Source organism: Rana temporaria, chromosome 5 (assembly GCF_905171775.1).
Source record: "Rana temporaria chromosome 5, aRanTem1.1, whole genome shotgun sequence".
NCBI lineage: Eukaryota > Metazoa > Chordata > Amphibia > Anura > Ranidae > Rana > Rana temporaria.
Window position 1 is genome coordinate 327,306,969 of NC_053493.1, and position 16,611 is coordinate 327,323,579.

General features: G+C 40.4%; 1 protein-coding gene across 1 annotated transcript in view; it reads left to right on the plus strand.

Annotated features, from left to right (window-relative positions):
* RAB2A (RAB2A, member RAS oncogene family) overlaps positions 1 to 16,611 on the plus strand; it is a 124,996-nt gene that overhangs the window by 81,246 nt on the left and 27,139 nt on the right. Inside the window, exon 6 of the mRNA XM_040354255.1 lies at positions 4,064 to 4,175. Coding sequence (XP_040210189.1) covers positions 4,064 to 4,175 — 112 coding nt within the window. The remainder of the gene's footprint in view (positions 1 to 4,063; positions 4,176 to 16,611) is intronic.

The following is a 16,611-nucleotide window of genomic DNA, read 5'->3' on the forward strand; positions in this document are numbered from 1 at the left end:
TATAACATTTTTGAGTTAGCAGCTTGTTCACGATTTGTTTGCATTAGTAAGCGCACTTTTTTCCTTTTTATGTTTATTTTAATTGTATAGGACACAGGAAATATATTCATAGACCTTGGTTTAACGTCTTGTACCCTCAGGTGATTGGGTACTGACAAAACCTTTAAGGACATGCCCCCAAGGCGCCACCTTTACAATCCTTCGCCACTCTTAAGTCCTCAATTTTGTGCTAGTGTCCCTAAGGTGATGGATCTTTTCTCCTTCCCTGATAAATCACTTAAAGGATCACTAAAGGAAAACATTTTTTTAGCTAAATAGCTTCCTTTACCTTACTGCAGTACTGGTTTCATGTCCTCATTGTTCGTTTTTGCTTTGAAGTAGCTGTAATTCTGCTCTGATCTCCACACTTCCTGCTTGTCTGGCTCTTTATGAAAAATCTCATGGCAGCTTTTCACTGTGGTCCAAGCTGTGTGTCTAAAACTCCTCAGAACCAATCCGATTCATTTTAAAAACAAAACACTGCCCTGGATTTGTTTGTTTTTGTTCTGTGGGTCTCTTTACTTCACAGAAGACGCTTAGACGCTCACTTCACAGTGGGCATTTGGCGCCTAATTAAGCTCAAAAATCAATCAATCAGAAACATGAAACCAGTTTAAAAACGAAAGTGAAACTGCAGGCACATTATATGATTGAATGTAATCTATTTTTAATCATTTTTAAAAGGAATCAGTTAACTTTTATGTCGCTATACCCTGTAAACAGTCATTTCAGCAAAAAAAAATTTTCATTTAGTGACCATTTAAGTAACTTTGTTATTTTATGTTCAAATTCTTAAAAAAAAAGTAACTACATTTTGTATGGAAGTTTTCCATATTCCCTCACAAGCTGTCTATATCCTAGCAACAAAGGGACAAAAGGTGGCTTCTACTGTCCTTCACATTGGCAACACAAGGACACTAAGCAGCTTTCTTCACAAGCTGCCTGCATCCTAGTAACAAAAGGATGCTAAGGCTGCAGAGGTCACGTACAACCTAGCAAACAGAAGGGAGCTAGGTGACTGAAGTCTCAGCCTCCTGCACCTTGGCAACAGAAGGCATTTACGCAGTAACGCTGTGCATGTAAACGTAACTCAAACCCATTACATTTGTACAGAGCACTTTTTTTCCAGGTTCTTATGGTCTGCTTCTGCTAGCAAGATCTGCATACTAGTTGCCTTATTTTCATATGACCAAGTGCATGTACACCAACGAGAGCCATACTGCAAGAAGGTCATCATTTTGTGACACTAGTTCTATCCATAGCAAAAAAAATGACTGCATATTTCAGGTGTCTGTGTTGCAAGAAATGGAACAGGCTGCAACATTTTGTCTAGTTCTGCAGTAATTTTTGCCAGAAAAAAACAGAATAAACAATCCAGCACTTCCTGCAAATCTCTGCTTACTAGCCATTGAAGTGGCCATCGTCTGTAAAGCCTCGTACACACGGTTATGATTGTTGTACGACCGAGCGTCTGATTGTTGTCAAAATCTCGCATAGGATTTTATCTAGCGTATAAAGAGAAAGTTAATTTCTCAAGCGCCGCCCTTTGGGCCCCTTCTACCACCGTGAATTTAGCAGAAGTTTAGTGAGCGTTTATTCGCACTTAGGCAGTAGGCAGCTGCATTAAAAACACAATGGGAAAATGAATAAGGGACACCAACCTAGTTGTATCGTTCATCTTAAAAACTCAGGGATAATGGTATTGTGGTCACTACCCCAAAAAAAATCAAACAACCACCATAATAATATTATTTATATCGCTACATAACAAATGCTTTTTAAAATACGTTTGGCATAACTACATCAGTAAAACCAGCAAAGCGGCTTCATTATTTTCCCATTAAAGAGGATGAGAATTGTCGCGTCATGAATGTTAATTCTAGATCACGAACAGTAGTTTACAAGACTGAACTCTTCCCGGTCATTCCTTGATTCCAATCATGGGTGTTTGTACTTTCGACTTTTTTGTGTGACTGACCATCCAAAAATCAGACGTTGAGTTCACATCCAACAAATTTTATAGCCTGCACACTGCACACCCAGCTTTTGTCTGACGAAAAAGTGAAGTCTGTCGAAAGCACAGTACTAATGATCCGAAAAAACCACGACAGCACGTCTTACGAATTTTCCCTTCGATTTTCGAATCGTGTGTACAGGACTTTCGGCTAGGTTCACACCTGTGCTAGCATGAGAGACTATTCATTTGAATGGGCTGCTGTGCCCTGCGACACACAGGAAAAGTCCCTGCACTATTTTCAAAATTGCAGCTCACACGGGAACCTCTGTTCCCAGTACGGTTGGGATTTCCATTGTGGGCAACGTGCCACTAGGATTAATGGCACCCACCTGTGAGTCCCGCATTTGTGTGGGTGGTTGCAGCTGCTGGTATTTGCACAGATGTGAACCTAGCCTAAAAGTGCATGAAATCAAACTGCCCATAAACTTCAAATGGTTTATCATTTTGTGCAAGAAACCTCTTGAAAGAATAGCCATGTTGATTTTACAAATTTATGTAACTAGGTAGGGAAAAGATTTGTGAGGAGAGAGGCGGTATCCGTTTAGCTTATTGGGAGGAATCGCAGTAACAGACTGGTTTTTGGTTCATTAGAACATTTACCAAAATGTTTTATATTTACAGAATAACTATCTGAATCGGCCTTGGAAATTGGCTTCCTATAATCCTCCACACATCACCACTCGGAGCATTGTGAGCCAATTTTAAGGTTCTATTGCTTTTCCCAGTGCTGAAGTCTTAACATTATGAACTTGTTGAGGTTTTCTGACGGGGGGGGGGGGGGGGTATAAAGATGTCCTCAGTGAAAATTGGTGCCTTCATTCACAGATTGGAATGGGTGTTTTACCATTTTATCTGCCATCTTTGTTTGTTCCTTGAGCTCTGCTTTAAACATCCCTAAAAGAGGATAAGTTACTTGTCACTCTTTCAGGGTGGATTTGGTTTAAATCAACTTGATTTTAAATCATAATTTTTAAAGGGCAACAACTGTCGTCTCTTTCCCGCAGCAGCTCCTCCTCTGACCCGCTGTTGACTCACCGACAGTCTCATTTACTATAATGGGGACGGCCGGTGATGCGGCAGTGACACAAAAAGGTCCGGGACGTGGCGGCAGCAGGTGAGTGGATGCCCGCTAACGGGTTCTGCCATGATGGATCTGAAATGACGACAGGTGCTCTTTAAATGTAAGGACTTATTCTTGCTGGTAGTTAGAATATTTTAACATTTGCAAACAAAATTAAGGTTTCCTATTTAGAATAATAAGCTGTCATGTTGAAAGAACGGCAATATCAGAACTGATTCAATCATACAGTTTGTAGTGCACATGGATTTGCAAAACAATGGGATAAAGAAATATTCCTGAACTTTGGTTTATCTTATGGTTACTCTAAAAGTGTGTGTGAATGCATCAATGCAGTGCATGTCATGTCAGCTTGCAGAGCTTGGATTCATTGAATGACTTTACCAAAAATGTAAATATTGCAGAATATACAGCCTCATGATACTTAACTAAGCTCCATTTCATGCTGAATAAACAAAATTATTAATGTCACATGTATCTTAAATACAAAATTATCTTTCGATTAGATTTTTACTCCAAAAGCATTTTATTAAAATAAATTGGATCATTGCTTTATATCCAGCCTGCTCTACTGGATGATCACCAATTTCATATTGTATTTAAAAATTCCAGTATGATTGCAATATAATACAATATCCTATACTGACCCATTATTCACATAAAGCACTTTATCAAGCACTGTGTTAAAAGCAATGGTATATGCCAAAATACCAAAGTGTGTGAGGGGTTAATGGTTTGTTTTTGAATTGTCATATCACATTATGGCCACTCGGTGGCAGATGCACAACGTGAGGATTAAAAATGTAAAGGAGGATCTCAGAAAATACCATGAATTTTATGCTTTCATTTGAACTTTCTTCCCAGGGAATTTGTTTTTGTCTTTGATCACATGTTGTGAGGTCTGTCTGACATGTTTACTTTGCTTTCAGTGATTTGGAATCAAGGAGAGAAGTAAAGAAAGAAGAGGGAGAAGCATTTGCCAGGGAACACGGCCTTATTTTTATGGAGACCTCAGCAAAGACTGCCTCAAATGTGGAGGAGGTAAGGCATAAATACCTAACACTTTGTTCTTCAACACACATATACAACAACTGTAACACTGCTAAGTTGCTATATTGTAAAATTTTGCAAAAAGCAGTACGTGTTTTTGTCTGCAGTTGGTGAGGTGCGTCTTGTGTGTTCTAGTGGACCAGAGGGAGATTTCTGTCTGTTGGTACTAAATTCAATTTCTCCCAACCTTTATTGGTGGAAGCAAGACACTCTTCCTCAACACATTAGTATACGGCCATCTACCAGAGGTTAAGACGCTGCAAATCAAAAGGGACAAGCTCTCTCTAGTTGCTCCACCCCCCTGCACATGAGCTTTGTTTAGCTTGGTGTCCCGAGGAGGTAGGGCATCTCTCTCTCTCCACAGCTCTGCTGGATCTAGACATTCATTTTCAAAGCGGGAGTGCTGTTTGCCTTTGGCAATATTTAATTATTTTAAAGAAGTATGTAAGCTGTTCTGGCAAATAATTGTACAGTACACTGCCACCCTAAGCCCATAAAGTATACTGCATGCTAACACCTTAGTAAAACTTAGTTTTTGTATGTATACCAAGCACTAGGATCCACAGACCTTGATAGCTGGGATAGCAATGGTTGCCTCTCACAAAGACTTGCCAACATGGTATTATCCCCCACCCACGTGTCTGATGCACACCTGTTCTGCGTACAGCTTTGTTTGCACTCCCAGCAAAGGCCAAATGAATAACCACAGCGAGAATCTCCTTGATATTTTGCACGTATTATGTTGCTACACATGACTCCTCATCATGTGTGTACCTGTTTGGAAGATTTTGTGCCTGTTTGTCATTTTTCCTGCATGTGGATTTTCTTCCTCCTTACTGTTCTAATAAATCACTTCTCTGCTTGTGGCTTTTGCATCAAGCAGTTTTAGCATTAGGACTTTCTGTATTGTGTTCCAGTTTATCATTTGACAGGTAAGCTATAAAGAAATAATTGTTGAAGGCCAACTTCCAGTGAATACTGTATATCAGTTGTTGATCCCCCTATTGTGCAAGGATGTAAACCTTATCATATTGGGAGAATTTCTACTTCTACGATGATTCAATTGACAGGAAGTGGCAAAGACACTGCATTCCTGGCAAGATATAACATGTGTTTTTTTTTTTTTTGTTTTTTTTTTTTTTTTTTCCCCTGTACTTGCAAAAATGTTGGTTGCCTGAAAAATGAAAACGAATGCAGCCAATATACGTGATGATAGTTGAAAATTCCCTGCTGCCAGTTCAGGAGGCAGTGCATCTGTAACATATTACATGTTGCACCCTGAATATGGCTGTAATATGTTATAAAAGGTGAACCTTGTCCTTTAAGTAAAGTGGGGGGGTGTGCTTGTATTATGTTTTAAACTCAGCTGGCCAGACCATTTTTTGCAATTTTTCCATCCCTCCCCAAACCACACATCTTCTGAATGCACATGACCAGTAGAATGAAAAGAAGGTGCTACTGATTTTTAGGGGCCCGCAATATTTAGAAATATTAAAACAATATTTTCACAGAAAATACACCTAAAATCATTCTCGGATACAAACCAAGCAACTTTTACAAAGTTCCTCTAAACTAAAGCATGTAGATAAGCTCACACCTAAAATACATGGGGAAATATGGGAACTGCCAAAGATATTTAGATTTTGTGCAGCCGTGCGTGTGCCCTAGACACTCCCAAAGCCAAAATCATCTACTTGCTTTGCCACAGCCTCATGGCTGGACAGACATCGCTTGCTAGGTCCATAGTAAAGCAGAAAACTGATAAACTGGTAAATTGTCTGGTGTATTTTACACATCGTTTTTTTTTTGCTTAATAAAAGGATAGGTAAACGTTTGTCATCCTTTGCCCTCCTATTAGCTTCCTCTCAGTACATGTGCATGCTGTCAATCCCAGTTGGCCACAACCGTGCTGACCCTCTCTGCCCTAGTAGGCAGGGAATTATATCAGGCAGATATTAAATCAAATTCTTTGTAAAATACATAACCCTATCATATATCTACCTTAACACCAGGTTTAACTTACTCTGTCCTCCCTAAAAGCTTTGTTACTCATGTTCTCTTTTTTAAAGTATAATGTGCCGGCACCTACCTGCAGTCAATTTCATTGTCCCCTCTATGCCTGAAGGCCAGGTCATTATGATCAGTAAAATTGCCAGCTAATAAAGCTTGCCTTTCCCCTTGCTACCCCACTTTGGCAATTGTGGAGTTCAGAGTTCAGCTTCTCCTTTTCTTGATGTGTGTGGCCCACTCATTTTGAATTCAGTAATATAGACACACTGGGGTCGATTTTACTAAACGCCATAGAAACCAATCGGATTCCAGATTTTTGTGTCAAAGTTTAATTGAACAAGCTAAAGTTAGAAGCTGATTGGCTACCATGCACAGCAGCAACACATTTTGCACTCCAGCCTTAGTAAATCATCCTAAAGAATGTTTTCTGCAGCCCCTATCCTTTTGGCATTAGTGAGTGTCACAGAATACAATTAGATTACTAAATATAAATATATATATATATATATATATATATATATATATATATATATATATATATATATATATATATTATGTATGTGTGTTTGTGTGTTACTAAACCCAGGACCCTGCATTCATTATATCTGGTCTCGCACAGTACACATAAAATGGAAATATAAACTGCTAAATACCTTTTCTCATCAGCAATATATAGCAGTCTTGTGAATTTTATCAGTGTCCAACCAAGCACTGGCTAAAGCTTGTAGGAAGGACTTTTCATTCGCTTCTGTCTCTCCTTTAAGGCCTGCATGACCCCTGATGCTCTGTCTGGACAGTGCTGATTGGCCCTGTGCTGATCACATGCACCCTCCCCCAAAAAATGAAATAAATTCTCTAGAAATACACACCAAACTAATCATGTCAAGACGGGTTCAAATGGCTTTTTTGCTCAATGCAAAAGATTAACCCCCTAGGTTCCACAGTAAGTATGACGCGCATACTTTTTGCATATACTGACTGATTTTACTGTTGTGGGTTTAAACACTTTAAAAAACAGAATCTGAATTTCATGCTAGCCAGTGAAACGATCTGCAGGTAGCACACCACCATGTGCGATTTTTCTTAATAGTTTTGTATTCCAGTGCATGGTCTCCTTTAATATGAAGATGTTCTGTATGTGGCCTTGATCAAATTGGGAACATATATTGTACTAGACAAAAATGCGTTTTAGATATTTTAAAATTACAGAAATAATTAAGAAAAGCTATGCTTAATTGCAAGTGGCATCCCATTAATTAGCTACTCAGAATCTTTCCGCTTCCTTACCTTTTTTTAATTTTTTTTTTTTTTTCTTTCTTTTTTTTTTGCTCTCTCGCTACAAGGGAGGATTGGGAGGGAATGTGGAAAGTCAGCCAGCTTAGCAGGATCCCCCATCAACATGACAGCTGAAGATTAATTAGCAGTTCAGTAATAATGGAGATACATCTTCTCACCAAGCTTTAGCTTTCGATAGCAGATTTATCACTAGAACACAATCAGCAGGGGGTCATCCCAGCCGTTATGTGAAAATGTGCAGGGGTCACTTGGACTTTCACAATGGCATCTTGAAGTACATTAGAGTCCCTACATTTATACCTAGTGATATTGTGGAGATGGTAACATTGATGTGGGACAAAATATTTATACAACTAGTGTTGCATCATAGTGCATACCTGATGATGCTTTTAACTGCATATTATATCTATTTATCTTCTTACTGTAATTTTCATTGTCTGCTTTTATATTTGAATTGGTCAATCCCTTAGGCATGGTTCAGAGCCATGTGTGTTGGAAACATGCGAAAAATCGTACACTTTCCTACATACACAGAACTTTGCTGCTGTTTAGCAGATGCATGGGGTGCCATTAATGTCTAATTAACCATGCACCTCAGTGCAGCATAGTTTTACGAAAGGGTCAGAATTTTCTTTCTTTGCCGGTAGGGCAGCCCTCTTGGTGCTGCTTTTAAAATTCAACATCAAAATAGTCAGACAGATTTATAAATACTGCATTTCACTATATAAACTTGGTTAACTGTTAAAAATAAGTGTAATATGCAAGACTTCGGTGGGTGTAACAAGATGTCCGCTTTCCCCTTCTCACTGTATCCGTACTGTGGATGAATGCGGTGTGTAGCAAGGTGACATTGATGGAACGTCACTTCCGTTACAAATTCTGACAGGTCGCCTAATCTGGTAAAACGCCTGCACTACCTTTGGTCCGACGTCGGCACAACTTGCATTTACTTCTGTTAAGTCACATGCAAGTCGTGCCAAAGTCTTGTGCAGTGTGAACCCGGGCTTAAAGTGTAGAATAATGCTACTATGTGGCTGTATAATGTGGGGGGTCGGTGAGTCTGAATGCTTCTTCAAGTGTAGGTCCAGCCAAAAATGATTATTCAGAGTGGGGAAGGGTTAGAACACCTGTCTAGTTTTACTGCTCTGTTTTACCAAGACTTCCTGCCAGAGCGACAACTGTTTCCAGACGGGAATTCAGGGAAAAACCTGCTTGTATTGAGGTTGCAGACGTTTCCGACACTTCTTTTCTGGTAAGACAATTGTCACTGGGGAAAATAAATGAGGGAAAATCTTCGCTAAGGAGTCCCTAATAGCAGTAAAACCTGGCAGGGGTTCTAATCCTCCTTCCCACTCATTTAAGACAAAATGAAGAAAAAAAAACTGCCAATGCAGATAAGGGGTGTCTGTAGATAAAAACCAACTGTTAAGCTTTGACCAGTGGTTTTGATACACTTTAAAGTGTAACTGCAGCCAAACTTTTTTAGTTTAGGAATCGGTAAGGCACAGATGGCAAGGCATAGACAATAATACTTGGTAAAAAATTCCAACTACAAAAACAACGGTGTCGCATCCTGGTTTTAGAGCTTTTTCCTCACTTCCTGTGAGGGTCAGGAAATCAGACAAATACTCCCCAAGGGACCGATGGTAAGAAAGACTTAACAGAGGTTCTTGCCCTTCCCCATGACAAAGTTTTGGCTGGGATCGAACTTTGAGTAGCGATCACATGAGAGGGTATACCTTCCCTTCTGTTTTGTAAGCAGCACTCTGTAATTCTTCAAGGGTTATCTGTAGCAAAACAAACTGCCTATACAGATAATGGGCTGTTTAGCTCTGACTAATAATGCATTTTCTATAGGTGTAGGCCATTTACACACCTCCCAAAGTCTGACTGGAATACTCCCAGGACGTTGCTAAGTAAGGCTTAATCATTACTGTTGACTTTCACCATCACAGGGGTGAGCCCCTCAAACACTGAGCTCAGAGCTACTGCATCAGGTGAGAGAAAGCGAGTGCGGCTGAGGGGGTTCACAGGGGTGAGAGAGCTTACTCCTGTTATGGTGGAGGTCAGCAGTAATCATCACTAGGCCTCACTTTGCAATGTCCTGGGAATTTTCCAGTCATAATTCAGGAGGAACGTTAATGGCCTACACCTAATGTAAAGGCAATTATTCAACAGTTTTTTTTTTTTTTGTAAAGGTGAACTAAGTCTATAAAGAGTAGCATTCACAGAATAGATTTGTGTAAATTTGAGCGTGCACCTTGTTTGTCCACAAGGTGGCAGTAGAGTACATAAAATCCAAGTGTGACGTACATTTGTTTACAAGCCTTAGAATCACAATGGTGGTGTTGGTTCACATCCCATGCTTTTAATTCCGGTCTGTACATATAGATTTGGTTTATTGAACGATATGTACTTGGGGCCAATACTTTCCTTATGTGTGGCTGAGGAGTCTTGATGGTTCCTACAGCTTTCGTTTTTGACATAGGTATTTATGCTGCATTGATACAAAGCTGCGTTAATACTGCCTTGAGTAAAATTTGAACTACACTGTAGTTAGTATATAGGTTGTATAATATGCTGATAGTATGAAAGGCAAAACGTTGAAAACATTTGAAATCCTTGAGGAAGAACACTGACAAATTTTACATGCATGGTATTTGCAATGTAACTGATATTTTCTAGGTATGAGTTTACAGTAAAACCACGGCTCAGCCACCTGATTTTCCACGCCTGAAGGGTTTGTGAGGTTGCTATATTTTACAATTAGCAGTCTATTGAATGATGCTGAAGGTGTCCTTTTTGTAAGACTGTTATATTTGACAGGGAAGGCTGTGGAGCCTGAAACACTTCTCTATAGAGGGATGTAGTGGTAGGTGTGTAGGAGACATTTCCTTGGAAGAGAGATTTGTATACAGAATACCTTGGGGGAGGCTAGTGATAAATGTTGCTGTCATCTACATTGAGTTTCCCAATAGTATTTCAACTTCTCACTAATCATACAGCCTCCATCTTATGTGCTATGATGCTTATTTCTATATCAAATATACCATATCCCGGTGCTTGATGTACCCCACACTCAGCAGTCTTTTAACCTGTTTACTAAATGTTTAACCTCTTCCACACAGGGCAGTTATACACCCATCCATACCAGGCCTATTCTGGCACTTCTCTCCTACATGTACAAATCATAATTTTTTTGCTAGAAAATTACGCAGAACCCCCAAACATTATTTATGTTTTTTTAGCAGACACCCTAGGGAATAAAACGACGGTCATTGAAACCTTTTATCTTGCACGGTATTTGCGCAATAATTTTTCAAATGCCTTTTTTTTGGAAAAAAATTGTTTCATGAATTAAACAGTAAAGTTAGCCCAATTTTTTTGTAAAATAGGAAAGATGATGTTACACCGAGTAAATAGATACCTAACATGTCACGCTTTAAAATTGCGCACACTCATGGAATGGCGCCAAACTTCGGTACTTAAAAATCTCCATAGGCAACGATTTGAAATTTTTTACAGGTTACCAGTTTAGATTTACAGAGGAGGTCTAGTGCTAGAATTGTTGCTGGCACTCTAACGCACGCGGCGATACCTCACATATGTGGTTTAAACGGCGTTTACATATGTCGGCGGGACTTGCGTGTGCGTTCGCTTCTGCGCGCAAGCTACCGGGGACAGGGGCGTTAAAAAAATAAATTTTATTTCTTTTTTTTTTTTTTTTATATATTTCTTTTTTTACACTTTTTTTTTTTTTTTATTTTTTTTTTTTGATCACTTTTATTCCTATTACAAGGAATGTAAACATCCCTTGTAATAGGAATGAGTGTGACAGGTACTCTTTATGGAGAGATGCGGGGTCAATAAGACCCCACATCTCTCCTCCAGGCTGGAAAGCATGAAATCGGTGAAAAAAATTCACCGATCTCATGCTTGCTGTTGCTTAGCAGCCGCAATCGCGGCTTTGTTTACTTACAGGGACCCGGGCGTGACGTCATCACATCGCGCCCGGGTCCTCCGACGGTCATAGAGATGACTGGTGACCATCTGGTCACCAGTCATCTCTATGCTTCCTGCGCGCGCCGGACGATTCGTTCTCCGGGCCCCCGATGGCACGGGAGAGCCCGGAGAAGCACCGGATGGCGGCGGGAGGGGGGGGATGTCCCCTCCCGCCGCCTGTAAGAACGATCTAGCGGCGGAACCGCCGCTATGATCGTTCTTACGTTGTGCAGAATCGCCGGCAGTTTAGAAGGATATCTGAATGATGCCTCTAGCTGCAGGCATCATTCAGATATCCCCCCACAAAGCCCAGGACGTCATATGACGTCCACTCTGAACGGCAGAGGTTCTTTGTGGATGTCATTTTACTATGGGCCGGTAGGGAAGTGGTTAAAGAGCTCTTATTGAAAAAAGTTTTATACTGAATGATTTTTATACCTCGGGTATACATTTTACTATACATATTTCTTTTTCAGTGTTTATAAGCCATTACATGATTTCGGTCTCATGTACACTGCTGCTGGTAAACGGCCGTTGAGAAGCGTTTTTTTATATTTTTTTGTGTTTTTTTCCCCAACTGCCCCTGAACTCTCCTGTGTTATCTAATCAGTACATGTACACAGGGAAGCTTATAGGTAGTTCATAGCCATTTCTGGGCAGTTGAGTTTAGAGGCATTTTTTTGTAATGCAAAAAACTGCATTCAGAAGCTGAGTTTACAGGCATTTCACGCGCCAGATGTTTGTAAACGCGGTACCTCGTGTTTCATTTTTAGCGATTTGGAAAATATATAATCGCCTTTGTTTTGCTGTAAGTTCTATTCTCTTTTAATCACCTCAGGTTTTTATTTTTTTTCGCTACAGACGGGCCAGACCGCATGCTAAACTCCGAATGCATTCTGGACACCCCTGCTGTATAGCCTATTCAAAGCCCCACCTCAGCCCAAAAATTATGTATGTGTGTGTGTGTGTGTGTGTGTGTGTATGTATATGTATGTATGTATTTATGTGTGTATATATATATATATATATATATATATATATATATATATATATATATATATATATATATATATATATATATATATATATATATATTTTTTTTTTATGGGAAAGGGCTCAAGACATCTCGCTTCCTGTTCTGGTGACACTCTGACAAATGGAATGTTGCCAGGGCAGAAAATTTGTGGGCAATATTTTTTTTGGTGGATGTCTCTAGTGGCTTCAGGTATGAGCAAGGTTTCCAAAAGGTTGAGCCACTGACAATCCATGTGGCACACTGAGCCTTTTCAGGATTTCAGATTGCTCTTTTGCTTGGCATTTACAGGCAGTAATAGTCATTTTTGGGAGGTCCGGTTCTAGTTTAGCTCCATCCTGGTGGAAGAGCGTACACCTGGAACCCTGTGTAGAGAGAAGGGACCCAACAGTATTTGTCCATGTCCGCTGAAAAAAACTAGAATCGGTAATGCAGGCGGACTCCCATTGAGCTGGAAATAGTGTAAAGGTTGTTCATAATATTCCAGGAAAAATCAAGAGCGGTGATACTTAAAACTACATTGGTCATTTATATCTTTATCAGAATGACATATGTGTGGGCAACACTATGCTGCAGGTCCTCATTGGAGAAATACACATCTTTTGATTGTAATTCATCCTTCTACCTTCAAATCTTTTATTCTTGGCAGAAAAGATGTATTTTAGAACTTGGAGTAATCTGATTTCCAAAGTCACTGGAGAAGTAAGTTAGGGAGGCGTGTGGTTAACTCAGTAATGGCTGATCCCTGAGCTAATAAACACTCCTCTATGGGCTTCTGCGTTTATTGCACGTAAAGCTGTTATTAACTCATAAACTGCACTCAATTCCCAACACAGTCATAGGCGGACCTTCCCCCGTGAAGCCTGAATTGTGGTGGGATTGGGGGCTAAAATCTACAGATCTTTTACTTTTTTTTGCATCCTAAATTGCTTATATACTTGGATTCAATTGCTGGAGTCTCTACTGGCTCTTAAATGTAATATGCTTTGGCAAGGGTTAATCTTTGCATTTCCTGAATGTTCTTAGAGGATTATGGTAACTTAGTTGAAATAAATAGTTTGTGGTGTCTTTTGGCCTTCGTTTTAGGGCTGAAGCTAAACATATCCTGTTTATCCAGTGGGTTTTATGCTACGTCTCATTATTTCCAGTCACGTTCCATGGTGTAATTTAGTTTGATGGAGTAATTCTACAGGATGCAAGGGAAGTGTACAGTGAGGAATATGGTGCACATATAGTGGCACAGTTTGCAGAGTACAACACTTGCTGCACATAAAGCTCTAAGGCCGTGGCTGGTGCTGCAATTTTTACAGCTTTATATATGATGAAACCTCGCATTGACAGAGATTCATGGCTTGCACAGAGGAGATTCCTTCAGGGGCTTGCCATTAAGGAATGAGTTTAATATAGAACTTCCTACCTAAAATGATTTCCTTCATATGTAGCAGGATAGAGTAGAAAGAGGATTGATTGGTGTCAAAGCGGCTGTTGTCTGTCTTTATTATAAGAGTGGCTGGTGTTTGGCCTACTGTAAATTGTTAACATTGGGCTTGGCTATACAATACCCAATGTATAGAATGGTTCAGTTATGCATTTGGTGTGTAGCTGATGCAGTGCTTTGTGAGTTTACATGTGTTGACATTCACCTATATGAAACCTGCTTTGTTAGAATATATAAAAAGGGGAAGGCGAGGATGACACCCCCACAATGGGCCCCGCCCCCTTTTAGGCTCCATTATCTGCATTTTTCTTTTTTCGGCCGCATGCCAAAAACTGTTTTTGGATGATAATTTTCGTTCAGAGACTGCACCTCAGCCAGTGTAGGGGAAAAAAACAGCCGCTGGGGTGTTTGATGTGACCCTCATATGCTGACTGTATATGTGGCGCTCTAAAGGCTGCATGTAGAGTTGTAGAGACACTCTGTAGGTCCCAGCAGCAAAGAACGAACGGGAGCCAGGGGGCAGTTGAAAAGAAGTGCCAACGAGGTAATTAAAAGAAAAAAATTTGAACATGTGACTTTATTACCACTAATAAATGCTTACTAACTAATGCTTATGTTTTCTAAAAGACTTTATTGATATTTTCATGGTTATCTCCTAATTGGAGGCACAAGTGGTAGGTCATATCATGCATAAGAACTTGACAGATGTAAACAGTGTTGCCTGCAACAGGCTTCGAGTATGTACTTATTTCTTGAGGATCTTAAGAATCTTAGTAGGATACAGGCATGTAAAATAAACATTAAAGCCCTGTACACACGATCAGACATCTAATGGAATCTAATCCGATGGATTTTTTCGTCGGATATCCGATGAAGCTGACTTTCATCAGTCTTGCCTACACACCATCAGTCAAAAATCCGATCGTGTCCAACGCGGTGACGTACAACACTACGACGAGCCGAAAAAAATGAAGTTCGATGCTTCCGAGCATGCGTCGACTTGATTCTGAGCATGCATGGGTTTTTGTCTGATGGAGTTCCACACAGACGATCGGATTTTTCTATCGTTTTTTTTTTCCATAGAAAAAATGTAAAAGGCGTTCTATTGTTTTTTCACCGATGGGGGCGCCCGATGGGGCCCACACATGATCGGTTTGTCCAATGAAAACAGTCCATCGGTCTGTTTTCATCGGACAAACTGATCGTGTGTACACAGCTTAAGACTGTGTGATTAAAAGAGAAGTATGTTGTTTTTTTTTTTGTTTTTGTTTTTGGGCTATTCATTCTTGCCTAGGTGGATGCAGCATCAGACCGATACTGCATCTGTCCCTGCTGCCTCTTCACTGAGAACCGAGCCATCGAACATCGCCGATGGCCCGGTTCTCGCCTCCCCGAGCAGAGAGCTGCTGACCGTCAGCATCTCTCATGCTCTTCTCCATGCTCGTTGGGGCGCTGAGCTGTGGAGGGACGGGGAGCGGCTGGCTTGCATGTGGCATGTATTTGTATTCAGCCCCCTTGAGTCAATACTTTGTAGAACCACCTTTTGCTGCAATTACAACTGCAAGTCTTTTTGGGGATGTCTCTACCAGCTTTGCACATCTAGAGTTCATTTTTGCCCATTATTCTTTGCAACATAGTTCAAGCTCTGTCAGATTGGATAGAGTGTCTGTAAACAGAAATTTCCAAGACTTGCCACAGATTCTCATTTGGATTTTGGTCTGGGCTTTGACTGGGCCATTCTAACATGTGAATATGCTTTGATCTAAACCATTCCATTGTAGCTCTGGCTGTATATTTATGGTCGTTGTCCTGCTGGAAGGTGAATCTCCACCCCAGTCTCAAGTCTTTTGCAGACTCGAACAGGTTTCCTTCTAAGATTGCCCTGTATTTGACTCCATTCATCTTCCCATCAACTTTGACCAGCTTCTCTGTTCCTGCTGAAGGAAAGCATCCCCACAACATGATGCTGCCACCACCATGTTTCACGGTGGGGATGGTGTGTTATGGGTGATGTGCAGTGTTAGTTTTCTACCACATTGTGTTTGGCTTTGGCTCTCACCTGACCCCAGAGAGCCACCTTCCACATGTTTACTGTGTCCCCCGCACATGGTTTCTCACAAACTGCAAACAGGACTTCTTGTGGCTTTCTCTCAACGTTATGCCTCTTGCCACTCTTCCATATAGGCCCATTGGAATGAACGGGCATCGCTTCGGAGGTGCCGCAACACAGGCGCTTTTAACCCCTTGGGCCAGTAGGGGGTGAAAAACGCCGCTAAAACTAGTGCCGCTTTAGCTCTAACGGACCCGCCGCCTCAGTGTGAAAGGGGTCTAAGGTTCTCACAAGCCTTTCTGAGGGCTTCACAGAACAGCCGAATGTTTACTGAGATTAAATTACACACAATTATGTGACTTCTGAAGGCAATTTGGTTCCACTAGATTTTAGTTGGGGGTATCAGAGTAAAGGAGGCTGAATACAAATACTTTTTCACATATTTATTTGTAAAATTGAAAACCATTTATAATTTTTCTTCCACTTCACAATTATGTGCCACATTGTATTGGTCTATAATATAAAATTCCAATAATACCATTTTATGTTTTTGGTAACATGACAAAATGTTACCTTTTCAAGCCACTGTAAAGCTAAG